The sequence below is a fragment of the Equus quagga genome, chromosome 22 (genome assembly GCF_021613505.1).
Source record: "Equus quagga isolate Etosha38 chromosome 22, UCLA_HA_Equagga_1.0, whole genome shotgun sequence".
In the NCBI taxonomy this organism is placed as follows: Eukaryota; Metazoa; Chordata; class Mammalia; order Perissodactyla; family Equidae; genus Equus; species Equus quagga.
The window spans coordinates 10,533,870-10,553,089 of NC_060288.1; the positions used below are offsets into that span (position 1 = coordinate 10,533,870).

The window sequence follows — 19,220 nt, forward strand, 5'->3', positions numbered from 1 at the left end:
ATTCACAAAGCTGCTAAGTGGTGGGGACAGTGCTTGGACTGCAAAGCCACTCCTCTTTTCACTGCAGGATTCTACCTACATGTTGAGATTGTGAATTCATTCCCACGACTACACTTCATTTCCTTAGAAAGCAACGTGTAGGGAAAGGTGCATAGAGTCACTAAGCTAAGCATACTGGGTTCTAGAGTAATTCTAAATCAAAGCCAGAGAGGCTCACATTCTTTCAAATAGAAACTTGGATTTGGTGGTAACTTGTACTGTACATGTAACGAAAGGCTTGTTTGTGCTTGGGTCAGGGGAGGGGAGGAGTACAATTGATAGAAACAGAGCTGTGATCAGAAAACCTGGGTACAAGTATTATTTCTGCAACTCACTCAATGTGTAGCTCCAGGAAAGATTTTTAACCTCTCTGAGCCTAAATTTTCCTCATTATTTATCATATCAACATCCCATAGGGGTAAGAGAATAAAAAAGAGATAAAGGATGTTTTAAGCCATAAAATATTATAAAATGTGATTGATATTTAATAGTTTATTTCTCCGCCTATGAGCAAATTTTATGCATAAGCTATTAAAGATATTTACATCTATAAAGGTAATATTCTCCAGCCTCTTTGACATGTTGTAGTGTGGATGTTTCCTCCATCAATTTCTGTCCCAATAAGTCCATTTGAAGGGAGAGGATTAGAAAAAGATCCTGGTGGAACTCTTACCCCATTCTGTGTCTCTCTCTCCTGGTCAGTTTTTAAAAAGATCAAGTGGATCATGATGGGTTTCCTCCAGGTAACAACATCCTTTTCCTACTCCCCTGGTGGCTGACGTTTGAGAGCTCACTGATGTTCAAAACCAACAGGTCACCAGAGAAATTCAACACTGCAGTTCCAGGATGTCAACAGGAGCCCAGAGTTACATGCGGAGTTGGGCCTGACTAATCTGTCCAGCAACAGCTTCAAAGGTTAAGAATACTGCTGTTTCCTTTAGCAGCAGGATGGTTTGTCTCTTCATAAGCTAAAAGCATTTCTATTTCTTACCAAATTAATCTTTTAGAGTAATAGTTTTCATAATTTATGTTATTCCATCCATTTTAGAAAGGGCAAGCCAGAGATAGAGTGGAAAAGGATTCACATGAGATCATCAAAAATTTCCACTCCTTCCAGCATTCTCAATCTCCAGATTTCAGAACTGCCTCACTTCACCCCAAAGCCCTGACATCAAGTCCTCTTGTCATTCTTCATCGGGAAAGACAGCAAAGAAATATAATGCTGGGGAAGACATTAGGCTGGAAAGACAGATTGTTTGCTCATTTGAAGAGCTGGCTTGGGTTTGACATTCAAGTCTACATGGTTGAAGTGACTAGAGAGTTGTAATATTTATCTAGATACTTAATTTGGCTTTACATGAATCTTCACTCTCTCCCTACCGCCTTCCACCACACATGCTTCTGCCTCAAAGATCACTACGTCTTAGGTACCTGATTTTAACCTAATTACTAAGATAGCTGCTTATTGTTTTCAGTTTGGGGGATGGACAAAGCCTCAGCTTAAACTTGAAGAGACAGGGAAGTGTCTCACTCTTTAATTTTGAAATATTCTGTGCATTCCTTGATTTGCTGAGCGGCCGGTTGGCTGGATGGGTCAAGTGAAAGAGTGTGGTGACTTCAGGATAGTGTGTGTTAGGAGTCTGTGTGTGTGTGTGTGTGTGTATGTGTGTGTGTGTGCGTAAACCAGAGTTGACACAAATATGAGGATTCTGAATAGCTTTGAAAAGTCAGGCGTATAAACAGTAACAACTATCACAGTCAAAGGCCACTATTTGAACCTCCTAGACATCCAGACTCTTTTAGAAATGACTTGAAGGGAGCTTCACTAGGTCATAGGAATCATGTACATACATCAAGGTGGACTTCGGTGAGAAGACTTAAATTACCCTCAAACTCCAAAGGAGGCCTCAGTGAACCCCAAAGGATTGCTGACCTCTTATCTTATCTAGAATAATGAGTAAAATGCTTGAAATATATAAAAAGTACCACCCATGCAAATATCTATGTGTTAAAATATGGCTTTTGTTCAGGCTAATTTCAATAAGAAAAGTAATATCCTCATTTCTACGACTAAGTCTTAGAATGTGGAAAATGTCTCATGCATAGGCCCTTCCCTGAGCAGTAAGATAGGCATTTAGTCTGATTTACTGACAGAATGAGGGGAAGAACTCAAGTTAGCCTTATCTTCTCTTAAAACAGTGAATCAATGAATTATGAGCCTGATGGAAAATAAATTCACTGAAGCTATGGGAAAGCTTAGCACAGACAGCTTCTCACTGGCTGCCTTTTAGGCCATGGTAGCCGTAGACCACACAAATCATGACAACAGGTTTTCCTCTCATGACTGCACGGGATTGCCACACTGACATTTCCAGTAGTCTGCAGAGGTTCCTTGCTGTCACTACAGAACACGTTAACAACCAGGATCCAGGCAATCATGCCTTAAAATGTCCTCTCTGATATGTTGTTATGTATGGGGTAGGGGGCAGAAAATATCATATGGCTTGGTTGTGGCCCCTTCAACAAGGAATACAGTGGTAAGCAGATTCGGTAGGCAGAAGACTATTCAAGAACAGGCAGTGTGGCAAAAGCAACAGACAGACAAGATGATCATAGGGTCCATCGAACACATTCCGAAATTAGCACAGCTGTCACAGTAAGATGAAAGGTGCTGCTCTAACAGACTGAATCATTAGTCTGCTGAGCAACACTCCCAGGTCTCCACAGAGAAGCGTTTTTATTGCAGTATGTCTTTCATGGAAAATGAACAAAACTTTAAATAAATCACAATTACTTATTGCTTAGTATTTTGGATAATAAATTCTTTAGTTTATCAGTACCTCACGGCCTTCAAATGTGCATTCTTCAAATAGTTTCAATTACATATACATTCTTTCTCCTGAACAATAAATTATTCTTTAAAAAAAAAGAAAAAGGAAAAGATACATAATTTTAAAGCAAAGAAAAACAAAAAAACATATATTTTTGACATTTATCTTAAACTTATATGAAAACAACTCTATGTTAGATGCTTAAATATAAATAATAAAGGACATTATGTTATTTACAATGTTACACAGTAAGTTGACAGGGTAAAAAACTGACATTAACTCATAAAGACAGTGAATGATTTAGGAAAACATCCAAGTAATGTACAACGTGTATTTACAAAAGAATATATAATAGAACTTGTGATATGTGGCCATTTCTTTTTGTCTGCATTTCTCTGCAGTGGTTCATGGGTCTTTGTGGATAGAAATCTCTGTGGCTGGTGGAACACAGCCAGTACTCAAAGGTAAAACCAGGCCTCCCTTATTTTCACCAATGTGAGCCATGCACCTTTCAACCCAAGCCAAAAAAAGGAATATTTACTGAGCAAGTTACCCTGGATAAACTCCACTTATATCAAGACAGTCATACTTACATGGGAAAGATATGGTATGTTGGTGTTTGGGACACATTCACATATACCCAGGCAGAACGTCATTTTGTAGAAAGCAAGAGGCTGTACAATCACTCTTGAAAAAAAAGGCATGCCAGGCAATAAAGGAGAGTAGGACAGAAAAGGAATCTTAAGTGAGAAAAAGGAGTTTTGCATATACTATGCCCCACTGCATACCCCTCAGTGGGATATGATTTCAGACCCAGGAAACAAAGTTGCTGACAAACTTCTGGACAATTTCTACTACCTGAAAACTCATGAAAACTTTCCATCTGCTGAGAACATAGGTTCCTTCTCCTTCTTTGAATTGCCTCTGCACTGCCTGAGTTTATAAACAGGGATGGTTGAGAGCAATGTGGCAATTGAACATCACACAGGTGTCCCTGTGAACACAAATCTGGCAGCCACAGCAGGTAGCCATGAGGAGTCAGCTGGCCTTTGCTATCAAGGGAATCTCTTGTTCTATGAATGGAAAAGCTGTCCCAACTAATACGACACCTCTGTGAATGACCAGAAGAAAGTTGGAGATAAAATTTCCTCTTGTCCTAAATTTGCATATATTTTTGCAACCTGAAAATTGAAAGCAATTTTCATACTGAGGAAAATGTTCATTGCTCTCAACAGAAGATTTTTTTTATTTCTGAAATTCTCCAGAATGGGACATTTGAATAGTCCAATGCCTGAAGAATTTGAAACAGAAATTTTAAACTTTTAATTAATAGTAGGAATTTTTTTGTTGAAGCAGCCTAAGACTGTGTCAAGGCCTTCAAAGGCAATATGAGAATAACTTAGAGGATCTCTTTGGGTTGACTGTCTTCTCTGCCATGAGCTTACTCATTTCTACAGAACTGGGCAATCAGTGCAGCTTGTGCAGCCTGACAGGGGCTCCTCAGTGTAGGTTAACAAGCAGATGAGGACACTGCTGAGCACAGAGAAAGTGGTATGTGAACATGAAGGACAGTTGGGATACCAAATACTAAGAGTAACTTCAAGGACCTGCAGACAGGCATCTCTGTGGATTGTGGAAACAGTTAGGAGCTTAATGACATGACTCATGCCCAGCCTGCATTTTTCTTCTAAGACTTCTTTGCATCTCACGTCTTCCCTTTAATTTTAACAGAGAGATCTGGTGAAGAAATAGATTCAGTTCACCTGCAAACAAGAAGCAGTTACTCTCACTGACCTCATGCCTGGTATGTTGAAGCCCCTGCTAATTTGTTTCCCAGTTTGTCCCATGGCTCCTAGGAGGCCACTGGGAACCTAAGGAAAGCTCCAGACTGAGTTGACAGATATCAGGCAGGGTATGGAATGGGTCCTGCATTTTTAAAAAAATCCTCTTATTTTCCTGAATTAGCAGCTATTTCAAATGTTAATACCTATAGGCCTTCCTTGGATTTACAATCACAAGAGAACATGCAAAGCTTAGACCCATCTTAGTCCTGTTTTGTGGCAATAAAGTAAAAAGTAAGAAAGGGGGAAAATGGGTGATTCAGGCTGCAGACTGAATGGTCAGGACACAGGTGGGGGTCATTTCTGCAAGGAAAGGTGCAATCTTTCCTACACTATTGACATTTCCTGTTGAATCATCATGCGTGGAAATTTCTTACTAATCACAAATCAGGTGCACGTTGGCCATTCCTGCCAGAAACGTTCATGCACAGTTATGACCTAATCAAGGCAACATTGAAAAATAAGAGAAAACTAGTGAGGAGAAAAGAGTGGTCAACAAAACTATTTAAAATTGCAACCGAGTCACACAGCTGCTCTCTGCTTTGTCTTCTACTCATTCACTACTTCTAGACACTCTACGATGGAGACATTTCCCTACTGTGACAAGTCACCACCATGCACAGCAGGCACATTTCACTCTAGACATATTTCAGACAAATGGCAGAGTATGCTGTTTAAGCTGGGGTTTTGTGCCATCACGTGTCTGTTCTTGAGCTGAGAAGGCACAACCAATCACGAGCTCCCAAATCAGTGAAAAACACAAGTCAGGAATGATTGCACCTTTTTTTCAGCCATGGTTTGATCTTCACCTAGATGACTGGCTGTGCCATTCCCCCGGAGAGAAAATTAAATTGAGTCCTCTCATAAGATGTTGGGTTTAACCCCATAGCAAGCCAAACCCATTTTCTACGCTATCCCCAAAACTGTTGCTTTTTGTCAAGAAAAATAAATCAAAATAAAGTAAATGGTAGCTCCTTTTAGTGAGAGCAAGCTGTCTTCTGATTAATAATATAGTTTTTAAAAAATCACGATATTACTTTCTTCCTAATATTTAACATTACTTAATGCAGTTTCCTGCTGTAATTAATAGTAGCATGCTGTTGGATCTACTATTATCTCAGAGCCCAATGAAGCAAACCTTTGGCTGGCAGAGTAGACACAACTCATTTCATACACTGAAGGCGAAAGAAAACTTCACACAAAAGAGAAGAGTATTTGGATGGGTGTGTCATTACAGGATGTACTGACTGGGGGGCTACTGTAAGCAAACGGACAGTTGCAAGTCTTGCAAATCATACATCCAGTCAACATCATAATGCAATGCACAAGAAGCCAGCAAAAACTGAATCGATGGGAGGTTTTGCTAAAATACTGTGGAAAAGCAAACACGGTAACTGTACAAAACTTGCTCTTGACATAACGTAACAGAAAGGCACCATTGATATCTTTCTTGTTTTGAAATACTGTAAAAAATTGCTACATATGGCACATAACACATTTTTACATACATATATTTAATTTATAAAAGTTTTTTTTCCTGTTTTCTATTTGCAGAACTGCTAAAATAAAATAAATTGTTTAATTTAAGGTGGAATACTTTATTATATAAAATAAAGTTTTACAGGTGACTCTATGTGTTTATTTAGGTTTTATACAGCAATAGGGTCTTGGTTAGCGATTACACTAGACAGCCTGGCCTGCAATTCTTCCTGTGTAGAGAAGCGGCCTGCTGGGTTAGTCCTGCTGTCAGCCAGGCGGAAGGCAGGTGCTGCCTCAACACTGGCTGCCAGGGGGTTCTGTATGCCCAGGAAAGGTGTATCTTCACCTACTCTTTCATCTTCTGTTTCACTCTCTGAGTTACTGCTCTCAGCGCTTGTGTTGCTGTCCATTTCCAACCTGTTGGCAATGTGGCCATTGGGCTTGGTTCTTTTGGCCCGCCGGCTATTGGCGAGTTTCTTAACAGGCTCTTGAGCTGGCTCGTACTCCTGGGTCGTTTCATACTCCTCATCCTCCACTATCCTCAAGGGGCTAGGGGGCAGGCTGTTGCTCTCATGCGCGGGGTTGTGGTGGAAGGAGTTGAATTGCTGAGGGTGATGGTCATACTTCTCCCGCAGCCTTGGTGGGGTCACGAGAAGTAGAGGTCTCTCTTCTTCCACGAAGGGGCTGACTGCCATGGAGGGCATGGACACCGTCGTGCTGGACACAGGTGGAGACATTTCCGAAGGGGGTGATTTGGGGGAGCTTGGCGTGTGGAAATCTACAGGTGACATACGAGCCGGGGTGGTCATTGCTGACACATACCTGTGTAAGCACAGAATACCCGGCGTTAAGTGTGATGGAATAAAAAGCATAGAGCAGGGAGGGTAAGGGGATAGAGTTCATGATATTACATAATCAGAGAACAAAGAATTTCCATTCATTGTATACGTCTCAATTTTTACACTAGGACATCCACACCCTTGGAATCTAAAATTATGTAGCCAAGAGTTTCCTTACAGAAATACATGCAAAGATCAGCTAAATTGCCTAGCTCATCAAAGCTTTTGGGATTTTCAATTTCATCATGATTTTAAATAAAAGCATGTGAGTCAAGACAAGAGGCCACCAGGTCCTGGAAACCTCTCAGTTTATAAGGACCAAGGCTCAGGGATTTGGAAGGGAAAGAAGTATTACTTAAATACTATACCTTCCTAAAGGCCAAGGGGTCTTAGAGAATGAAGCCCAAATGGGGAATGGAAGAAGATCTAAGATGAGTTGCTGATAGCTGGATCTGCATGCATTTGGATCTGTGTGCCTTGTTTCTCCTTAGCTCAGCTATAAGGTTATGTCTTATGAAAAAAAAAGAGCATAGTAACTTAGATTTATTCCTGATAACAGTGTAACACATTTGTGTGCTTTTAATTTTTCCATGAAATGCTACTTCTTAACATTCAATTTGCAACTCTCCATTCCAGTGACCAAGACATTCAAAGATAAGTCTGAGAGAACCGGTTTTCATGTTTATTCTCTGGTCTACCTCTCTTCCAAAATCCACGGTTGCATCAGTCTTTGGCTTTCTTTTGTGACACCCCCAGGGTTGGCTGGACCATGTTACACTATGTCATGTTATGTCTGATAATGCTCAGTGAATCTCACTGTTAAGACATTGAATGCATCTTCACCATATCATACTTTTTTCCCCCAGAACAAGAAGACCTGACTTGGCACTGAGGAAGATGTGGCTTATTCAGAGTCATATTCCTCAGCTTTGATAAAAATGTTACCGATGTATAACACTAAAGGACTCTTTTCTTCACGTAGGCATTCACAGAGTCTAATTTGATATGACCTGCAATGACACAGGACACCATTGTCTGAATTCTAGCTAACAGGAACAGGAAACCTATTAACTTTCTTGCTTTTCAGCCATGATTCAGAGTCATATGGAGGTGAGATCTAGCTGTGTCTAAAATAGGAAAGTGTCTAGAGATTGAACTATTTGGGGCTCGAGGCCTCAGACTTCTTGCTTTGGGGATACTTAATTAAGCTCTCAGAGAAATGCTAATCCAAATTCAGCCAACACATAAAAGGCATTCATCTTTTCTCTTCTTGATCTTTAGGTTCAGGTATATCTTTCAGTCCTAGATAATATCTTGGGTGTGCAAGGAAGCCTACCACAGCAGGGAAATGTCAATCTTTAAAGATAAACATTACATGTAGAGCTGAAGAAGGAATTTATCCCTAATTTCTTTTTCAGGTTTCAAAACAGATTGAATTAGGACAGATAGACTTCCTTAATACACAAAGATATAATTATATGAATTTAAGACTAATGTTTTAAACCAGCTTGGGACCATGCCTACTTTTTCATAGATGAGTTACAGAGCAACCTCTAATTCCATAAAGCTCTGAAACACCATTTGGGGTAAAGACCCTTGAAGAAGCAATCCGCAGGCTCTATATGACCTGCAAGCCCAGAACTATTCACCCTTTGTTGTAAGTACTTCCCAGTCTATGAGTGGAAAGAGTCTATGAAAATGATCTTCAACCATGTAACAATCAAATAAGTATGGATTCAACATTACGTAAACCCTTTAGCAAGTGGTCAAAGATTAGACTGAGATGACAACAAAGAAAAAACCAAACGAACAAAACTCCACTGGATTTGAAAACAAGCAGCTAACAGCTTACTGATGGGCTAGAAATGCTGATTGGTAGGACTCTCCCAGTTTAGGTGAAAATGGATAAAGAGGATCTGTGAATTCAGCAGTCCTATTAAACAGCTCTTTTAGTTTACTTTCTTCTGTTCTTCATTTTACCTTTCCTATAACTCCCCCAACCCAACCCAATATCCCTAGAAGAAAGCCAAAACATTCTAGAATATAGGGCCATATCAAAGTCAATATTTCCTTTGAAAACCACCTGTGAAGACTGCCAGACTCAGCACACAAAATATTTATTTATTCATCCCTTCTTGGAAATTCATAAAAGGCATACTATATGGTGGAACACACACGGTTGTTCCCCTTGACAGCCAGCAATGACACAGCCCTCAACTTGATTTAACTGAGGCTGGAAGGTAAGAAAGAGTTAGCACAGGAGAACATGAGGCCAGCTTGAACAGTGTTTGGATAACTGGCAAATTGGAATTATAGAAAAGTCCTTATCAATCATTAATCCCATCTCTCTAAAGTTACAACTGAGGAAACTGAGACCTTGAGTGGGTCTAAGCCTAAGGTCAGAGCTTGGAATTCCAAGTTTGCTGCACCTTCCACATCAAATCACTCCAGCTCTTTAAGAGTTTGTTGCCTGTCAGCCACTGGGACGATGCGAGAAACTCAGAAGAAATGAGTTCAGTCAAACAAAAAGATGACTTCATCAACTAGAAGCGCTCCTAGAACAGGGAACTGTTGCCCCTTATTCTCATTAGAGAAGACTTCCTTAGGTGAGACCGCAGGTGCTCACGGGGATTCTTTTACTGGGGTTCTTTCTCCTCTGCAGTAGCTTTGCCCCTTCCGTTTTACCTTTCACTATGAGGAGAGTCTCGGTAGGAGTCAGGGGTTTCTCTGGCATGCCTGAGGAAGCTGTTACATTCACGAGGGCCTCCCATGCCATTAAGCCGTCCTCTTGGGCCCCCCGTTGGGCTGCTGTGCCTACTGTTTTCTACTGATGACATCATGATTACAGAGTGGCTTTCCGAAATGATGCTTTCAGTGTGCCCATTGCTCCAGCTAGAGGGGAAATGTGAGAGGCAAAGAGATTTAAAATATATATATATACACACACATACAGAAAAATGGAAATGAAAGGAAATGATCTGACCAATATTTCAAATGACTGGTATATCAGTAGTTCACGACATTACTTGTCTCAGAATAGAATCGTTAGAAAGGTGCTTGCTTTAGAAAGGATCTTGATTTAGATAGGCTTTGTGAGGATACAGTTTATTCATTTGTCCACCCACTCAAGAATATTTTGTGTACAAAATATTCTTAGAGTCCCTATGTTCTTGAGCGGCTTAGCTTAAGGAAACACTTTGTCTTACGAGCTTCATATGGAAGTCTAGCACTGTCCTCGGTAGCATGCACTCAAGGCGTTTAAGAATTTAGGGCTCAGCTATTCAAGAAATTTTCATGTGCATTTCCCAGGGCAATCCAATCACTGGAAGAAGTCAACTTCTAAGTATTATATAGCATCTAAGACAGACTTTCCCCAGGGTAGCAATTCAGTGAGATGTCAGGCATAAGTAAAGACAATCTCTAAAACGGGAACAACAATCCCGTGAGGTAGGTATTATTTTCCCTTTTTTGGTAATGGAAAAATAGAGGCTCAAATTTAAACAGCAATTAAATGGCAGAGCCAGTTGATGTCCAAAGTCCGTTTTTGTCCCAAATCATACATTTTACTACACCTCATTGCCTCATAAATGTTTCCGGTTCTTTCTTAGGCTGTGAGATAAAAGGCAGCGTGTAAAAATTCATCCTTGGAGAAATGCCATGCAAATTGCTTTTATTCTCATACCTGTGACTAGGAGTCTGGGTGACAGTAGTGGAATGATGAGCTGTTGAGGTATAGTGACTGGTAGAAAAAGACGTCTCCACTTCTCTCTCAACAATATGCTCACTAGAGATGACATTTTTAGATACGTATTGCTGGATGAACAAAGAGACACAACTTGAAGTTTCATTTAAATCAAAATACTAACATTGTCACACACAAAAATCTATTCTAGTACATATGCTTCATAATAAATTCCATTTCTCCAAACACCAGATGGCAAATCCTATCCTGGCTACTGTGGCCTTTAGATTCAATGAATGGAGTTAATAAATTACTCTTTGGTTGTGCGCACAATGTAGGTCCTATAATCACAACTACATATTATCAGAAACAGATATATTTCCTTGATTTTGTTTCTAATTGATAACTTGACTAGAATTCAATACAAATATGTACCCAATATTCATTTTTGTCATGGTTGTTGCAAGAAGACTTAACAGATACTTGAGTGAAACAAAATCACGGAGATGTTTTGTCTTATTTCAAATTTCAAGTCAGTAGAAGAATTTTTTTTAAATCTCTATGTTTTCGATTACCTTTTTCTTTCAATTTCCCAGTGGCCATGTTGCCTTAATGATACCAGTGAAATTTTTACCTTGCCGTCAGTGGTAAGACTAACAAGACTAGTGAGAGATTTGAAGGATTTACAGCAATTGTCAAGGTCTTGACAAAGCACATAATATCTTGACAAAGCACATAATATAGAGAGGGCCTGTATACGGTGCAAGTAGACTCTATTTATTTTCATCACCAAATCACAGTAGCTATTACTGCCTTCTATCAGTGAGAGAGGCGCATTTTGAAGTTGTGTTTTAAATACTGTTAGTATATATACTAAATTGAGTTAGATCACAGGGAAAGGCATGGAAAGAAATACTCTTAGATGAAACAGGACACTTCATAATCTGATGGGCTGTGGACTCTAAAAGAACCTGATATATTCATGGAAACCTCAAATATATACAACTTGAAACTCTAGCTGGTTCTCTTAGTGGAAAGGCTATTTCATGAGGATCTTTCTGGGATGTACAGCTAGCTTGCTTTAGGGGAAAGATGGTGATGTCATACATAATGGGCTATGTATAGTCTGTGTACCATTTCACTCTTGCTCCTTGGAAGAAAATGTAAGTTCAGTGAATCTAATGAAAATAATATTTGACAATTATTGAACACTCACTAAATGCCTCTGGGCCCAGTGTTTCATATAGATTATCTTATTTAATGCTCACAAGAATTTTCTGAAGTAGGTATATTATTTTTAGGCCTGTTTTCATAATGAAGAAATAGGGTCTAGAAAGGTTAAAGCTTAAAGTCACACAGCTTGAACCATAAATGGAATCCAGGCAGACATTCTGCCTCCTCTTTATTACAGCATGCATAGTGGCAGGTTATAGAGGTGTCTGTAGGGAATGCATTTATCAACTGTGCAGAACATTCTAATCAACACTATAGAGGGAGGAAGGCAGCACAATATGTTAAGATATTAGCACCCGACTCTAACAGTCTCCTGAAGGTCTCTGCTACAAGACTTGCTGGTGATTCAGTAACTGCCAACTCTGATAATATATTTGGGTCTATGATATATTTGCTCCACACAAAATATACCTTTTCCTATAGGATAGAAAATGGTACTGCAATATAATCTTTAAGCTATGCTTATAAAAAGCCAAACATCAGGGGCAGGCCCCGTGGCCGAGTGGTTAAGTTCACGTGCCCCGCTGCAGGCGGCCCAGTGTTTCGTTGGTTCGAATCCTGGGCGCGGGCATGGCACTGCTCATCAAACCACGCTGAGGCAGTGTCCCACATGCCACAACTAGAAGGACCCACAACGAAGAATATACAACTATGTACTGGGGGGCTTTGGGGAGAACAAGGAAAAAAATAAAATCTTAAAAAAAAAAAAAGCTAAACATCAGAGGGAAATGAAGCGAACAAGAAGAATTACCGTGGAAGAGGAAGAGCAAGACTCTAAAACCCAGGGAAGCGGAGTCTAGCCCTGGCCCTTATCTACAAAAAACAGGAGGTTTGGAAGATGACATCTAAAGACTCTCCAGAATCTAATACTCTATGACCTAGTTATATTTAAAAGCCAAGTGCTTGGTAAATTTTAAACAAAATACTGAAATGATTAAGGATCTATTTCATTTGGAGGGTTTGGCATAATGTAGAAAGAGTCAGGGAATAAGAAAGCATCATGTTGTTCCAGTTTTGCTCCTGAGAGGCAAGCTTGATAAGACACTTGACCTTTCCACGCCCTAATTTCTTTCTTTGAAAATCAGTAAATCAGCAGGCACTGTGAATTGCCTCTAATAAAAATCACTCTAAAGCCCTTAGCTCAGTTATCAGTACTAATCAGTTAGAGACCAGAGGAATCTTCATTTCCAAATTATAAAAAATAAAATATTTGCTTCTGATTCTTGTATCATTAATTTTATTATTTCTCTTTCTGTTTTTCTTTTCTTTCTTTCAGCTCTGACCTGCCTGCAGAATGAATCCAACATTATTGTTCCAACCCCTTAATGAACACTTCATAAGAGGAAATGTGCTAGTTTTGCAGTAACCAAATCCACTTTGAAAAATGTTCCCATTATTTTCTCCTGGTGAAACCCTGGATTCCAGGAAGCCATGGTGATTAATGGCAGCAGCTAAGAGCCGAAGAGCTTTGGGAAATACACTTCAAGGTGCCTGAACAGGGGAGAGATGCTCAGCATTTCCACTGGCTGGAGTCAACATACATTCACCAGCTGGACGTTCTCGGGGGGTGGATTAGGGTGGTGAGGCCCGTTAGCAATGTTCACCATGTTGTTCCGTTCAGACCGAAGACTCTGCCGAAGCCGGTCATGAAGCTTTTTCCGCTGTTTCCTGGATATGAAAAAGGAAGCATTTATTTTTTCTATTATTTACGTTTCTTAGTACAGTCAATTCTTTACTCTACCAACATGTAACTCAGGCAGTGAATTGGCGGTGAGGGAGGGGAGGGAGGCGTGCCACTCCGTCTCAGAATCTGCCTATGGGCAGCAGTGGAATCATACATTCTTAGCAAACAGATTTAAGAAGCTGGAAGGGATTCTTACAGAAATCTAAGTGGACTGCTGAGAGAGCAGAAAAAAAGAGGAGAAGATAAGTCAAGTTGATATTTGACTAAAATCCCAACTTTCCTAATCGATCCATCTTTGCCTAAGTCTTATAGACGGTCATTTGTCTTAGGTAACAATTTGTGCTGTGCAATTGATAAGGCTGATTTCATTTATGGCTTGCCTGTGTGTCTCTTAAGAAAATGCAGTTTGTTTTGAATCTGTACATTATACGTAGATGTGGCATATGGCATTGTACATGAGTGAAGATATATTCATATTTTGCCAGTAGATTTTGGCACAACTGTAACATGATCCTACTCAAGTAACATCTTTTTGTATACCTACTTAATGAATATTGAAATATTGAGATCGAATCTAATAAGTCTCATAAGGTGGATTCCATGAAGTCTTCTCTCTATCACTTACTCAATTCTGGCAACACGTTCAGTCCTGGGGTATTAAGAAAACACCATCCCTGCCCTTGATTTTATGGTATAAAAGCATATTGTCTTTGCTTCTCAATGCAACATTCAGATCACAATAATATTCCCATGGCTAGTTTTGGGAAGAGAGTTTATGTGGTAAAGCAACAAAACAAAACAAACTTAATTAACATTATTTCAGACTTGAAGTGGAAGTTCTATGTAACGGAGAAAAGCTAAGGGAATTCTTGTCATACAGTAATTGCATTTGCTAATATGGACCCAGCTTAAAAGACCAAACAGAGGGAACATAAATCTGTTTTAATGTTTTCTCTTTTATTCTTTCAAAGCAAGTTTTGTTTGATTTTTCTCCCATGAGATTCCTTTTGTACATCTCACACTTTGAGAGCATTTGAAGTGATAACCTAATTAGATGGGATTGAAAAAGAATCGCTATACGTTTAGAAAACTGCATTTCAAACACCACCCAGAGTTTGCTTTCTCTCTTAAGTCTGAGTGCACTTGGACACGGCCTCAGCAGCAACATGACAGGCACACCTTTCGGCACCTACCACCTTCCTCCCAGGATGTGGTGCTCGCACCCACATCCACAGGTGCATGCGTGCGTCCATCCACATACAAGCCTGTCCCTCCAACCCTTTCTTCAGTCATGGGGCTGTGATCACTTATCAGAAGTTGTCTAACACATCACACAAATAGGCAAAGCTTTCTAATGTATGTGATTAGGTCCTTGAAATGGATTATTCAAAAGAAAAAATAAGGAGAAAAGTCTCCCAGGGGCCCCTCCCCAGCTTTTTTTCCAGGCTAGGCTGCGGAGCCTGGTTTCGGCAAAGCCCCTAGCTGGCTAAGCCATCTGCGCGCTAAGGAGAGAGAAGGCATGGAGGGAGAAGGTTTACTTGGTTTTGCAGTAGGCCACCACACACATGATGCCAACCACAAGCAGGGCGATGCAGATGCCAGTGATGGTCAGCACTCTCTTCTGGTAGAGCTCCTCCGCTTCTGGAAAGGCATGAGAACAGATGTCACCAAAGGTCCCTTATACTTGCCAGGGCTTACAACTGAACAGTTGGCATGCTGCATGGCATTGTCCATGTTCACAAGAAAATAAATAGGTGACAATTCATTACTTTTGTAGACATACTTAAGGTACAGCATACTCTGCACTACACTTTGGGCATAAACAGCCAAGCCAGCTGGGACCATTTACGATAAAAATATTATACTATAAAATTACTTTAACTATAAACTATAGATATATACGCATTAAACTGGTGAATCATAAACATTAATTATAAAATAACTATTTGGTTAAAAGTGTAGTTTTCATTTTTTAAAAAAACCTCTTGCAAAGACAACAGGAATCAATGCCAATAAAAGGAGCCGGAATTGACCCTCCCCTCCCCCATCCTGTCTTCTTTCCTCACCCAGACTCTTGATTTCCCAGCTATTTTATATTCCGGCGGTCTTTACAAAGAGCCATTTCTAACTTAAAAAAAATAAATAAATTCAAAGACATTTGCAAACATGAGCTTGACTTGTAGTTAGGTAGGAAATTGAATCAGTATCCCTAAGGTGAACAGCCAAATTTGAACATAAGCAATACAATGTGGAGTAACAGGGCACTGTATCAGAGAAAAGACAACATGATGGGTCGGGTAGTCCTGGGCCAAGATGAAGATTTGTCCTTTGAGGGACAATTATTAACACTTCACCAATTGTAAGTAGAGACCTCATTTATCTGTATATACAAACTACCAGCACAAATGATTAGTGATTTGGAATAGATTGTACATTCCTGCATTGGCCAGCTTGGCAAACTGGCTAATGTAGGTTACACTAAGAGAGGATGACACGCAGAACTTTGAATTAAAGGTACTACTCTACATGCAACCAATCTCTTATTATTGGAGTCTTTCTATTTGCAAATCAGTCTTTTGGGGCGATAACTTGATGTCATTATTGTAGGTCAGGTTCTTAACAAGATGGGCTGATTTAATGGTAAACCTGATCCCTTAGGAACGGAGCTTCCGATCAGTCTAATTACACTAGGTGGCAGATATTCGCAGGTTCACTGAGAAAGAGAACTCAACTGGTGCATAATAAGCAGCGTAAACTGTACTTGCTATTGTGATTAATAAGCTGGTCAAGAACTAGGGAATATTATACAAATGAAGGTCTCTTATCTGGACATCAACATGGGACCTTATAGAACATTTTCAGTTTACATTTTCATCCCAGCAACCACACCTTTTTCTCTATTGAGAGCGAGCAAGTTGCAGGAAATTTTCTTGAAATGAAAAAGTACGATTTAATTTCTATGATACAGTAGACCTTATCATTAAACAAAACATTTCCTACAAGCCAAGCCCATGGTAATCAAATTCCAGTTAACAGGTCAGGAACATTGTCAAATCAAATTAATATAGCACTGATTATTAACAGGAGGAGGAGAATTGAAGGCAGTGGGTAAAAGACTAGAATGCTGCGGAGATTATACAAAAACAAACCAAAAGGGTGGAAGTGGAAAGGAAAAACAAACCAAAAGGACAGACAGACTGACAGAATGACAGAGAGAGGGAGGAAGTCAGGTAGGACGGAAAACAAGGTTAAAAGTGAAGGAGCCATCTGAAGTCCCTGGCACAGCATGCCTAATACTAAGGGAGGAAAAATAAATAACAGAAAACCAGAGGGAGGAAATGCTTGGGTGGAAGAAAGGTGGATGCAAAGTTGGAAGGGTTCCTCCATACAGCATAACTCCTAACCTAGGCTGGCGGTCACATGGAAGCCACAATTAGAAAGCAAAGCAGCTGGTACATTGCAGTGAAACAATGAACCAGGAGGCAGAGTGGTGTCACATAGTTTTGTGCCGCAAAAGTCAAATGAGGACATGGAACGTGAATGCTGATATGTTAATTGCTTGTGTCTGCTGCCTCCCCTCCCCCATAGCCACAGGACAGGGAATTAAATTTTACGAGGTGTTAATCTGTGAGCTGGAGGCTCCTCCTTGACCTGGGATTCTATCAGTTTTTAGCATATATGTCTAAGAAGCAGAGGCATCACCCGGCTGGTCCTTCTCCATGGACCAAGATGCAAAGCAGGGCTCCTTCAGCTGTCATGAGTTGGTTAAGAAACAGTAGTTTAAAAGTATTATTGCCAAGATAATGAGGACTCTGCTTTACTGTGTCTTCTTTCACTGACTAATTTTTCTCCTTTTAAAACAGTAAGAGTTTGGTAGTGCTGACATCTTAACATTCTATCTTTAGAAAAACCCGGGAAATTACTTCTGCGAACTACAAAAATGGGACCTAACCAAGGAGGAAAGGGGGAAAAGGCATCATGCATACTCTCAGGGATTCTTTTGACAAGTTTTTTTGGTATTGTTAATTATAAAAAAATAGACTGAGGTTTGTGAACAAATGGTGTACGATGACTCGCCCATTCTTCCTGTGTTATGTAGGAAGACACACATTTCCCAGTAAAACCAGTCATGGAAATAAAAAGACAGCCTAATAAAGGTCAAAGCGTAAAGCAGAAGTGCTAAAATGAACCAATTAAAGCCAAGGTCCATAGAATACAGATGTGGGATGAGGAGTCTGTATTCACATCAGCATTTATTAAATGTGTTCAATGTTTCTCACCTAAGTTTCTATTTGATTTTACAGTGGTTGACTAGATCAGGTGATGTCCACAATATGAATGTGCTCAAAGAGAAATACTTGATGACCAATAATATTTTTTATCCTTATTTTCTCCTAGTGTGATAGGGTCAATAGGGCAAGAGCAGATTAGAGACAGCACTGAAAAGAAGAATACCTCAGTCCAGTTGGCAGACCTGCGTCAATGAGTGGAAATGCTTTTGAGTCTCTACTCTGTGGTTTGGCTAGACGCATTGAAGCGAATCACATCAAGCACGTTTTGCAGTCTGATCTGGCCAAGGCCAAGAGACAGAGGCCTTTTCCTTCTCAGTTTTAATTGACCTTTAAGGTCTGATTTTCCTTAAGGATGCAACATTCTGGCTTAGGGCACTGGCTGCCGTGGGACTGTGGAGCCTGTGGAAGGTTTGCCTTTAAGAGGTGCAGTTACCAGCAAAGTGTGGCTTTACTAATCCTTAAGATCTTACTGAAGGAGAAGTCTATCTGCACCATCCCTTACCCTCCTTCACTGTTTGGGAATAGAAATATTAAATTCTATAGTCAGAACATAAAGCAATAAAGCAGGGAATATGCTGTTAGGGAGAAGGGGGGAGGTGATGGTAGAATTTTTTTCTTCCCTGCAGGAAAGGCCAATAAGCCATTTTAGAATTGGAACAATTTTTATCTCAAGGGAAGCAACCTGAATAGATCACTCCCCTCTCGTAGATGACGTGCCACCCATGCTTCTCACTCTTGAGAGATGTCCTCAGATGTGCAAAGGCCCATTCAGAAAAGTAGGGGTTTTCCCATCAAATGAATAGTTTTCTCTTGAATTTTTTTGGCGGAATGGGCAATTAATTGAGTTTCTATCCCTGTAACTGCTAGAGCTTGCAACAGCCTCGTTTTCCACAAATGATGGAGCATTAGGTGTAGGCTGTGATGTTATCCTCCAAAAGAAAGCATCACCTGTAAGGTGCTCTCACTGCATGATGTCTCTGTCACCACCCGGATGGGGATCAGCTATTCTATTAATCAGGATATTGCTTGGTTGACCCACGACCACCTTCGAGGGCTGTATGCAGTGTTCAGGAAGCCGGAGGTGGGGGGGGCGCGGTGCTGCATTATGGAGCATCTAGGAAGATAGCATGGCTTCCCCCTCCTTCGAAGACTCATCGTTTCTCCCAACTATTTAGCATGACAGCCTTCAAAAGAAGTATGCCCCGAATTCATAGCTCACAGGAGATATTTTATGTTTACAGTGTGAAAATTCTATTTGATTACTTGTCTGGATAATCTTAGTGACTCAAGTTTAATTCCA

The 19,220-nt window shown here is 40.2% G+C and overlaps 1 protein-coding gene across 4 annotated transcripts in view; it reads right to left on the reverse strand.

Annotated features, from left to right (window-relative positions):
- Positions 1–1,692: 1,692 nt before the first annotated feature.
- NRG1 (neuregulin 1) overlaps positions 1,693–19,220 on the reverse strand; it is a 215,065-nt gene continuing 197,537 nt past the window's right edge. For 3 of the 4 annotated variants that reach the window (XM_046648629.1, XM_046648630.1, XM_046648631.1), the window contains 5 exons: positions 15,167–15,269; positions 13,486–13,612; positions 10,712–10,842; positions 9,715–9,921; positions 1,695–7,012 (listed from right to left, as the gene is read on the reverse strand). In XM_046648629.1, the coding sequence (XP_046504585.1) occupies positions 6,361–7,012; positions 9,715–9,921; positions 10,712–10,842; positions 13,486–13,612; positions 15,167–15,269 (1,220 nt within the window). In that variant the 3' untranslated portion in view covers positions 1,695–6,360. Of the gene's footprint in view, positions 7,013–9,714; positions 9,922–10,711; positions 10,843–13,485; positions 13,613–15,166; positions 15,270–19,220 lie in introns of all 4 variants that reach the window. The other variant, XM_046648632.1, reaches the window with a different exon arrangement.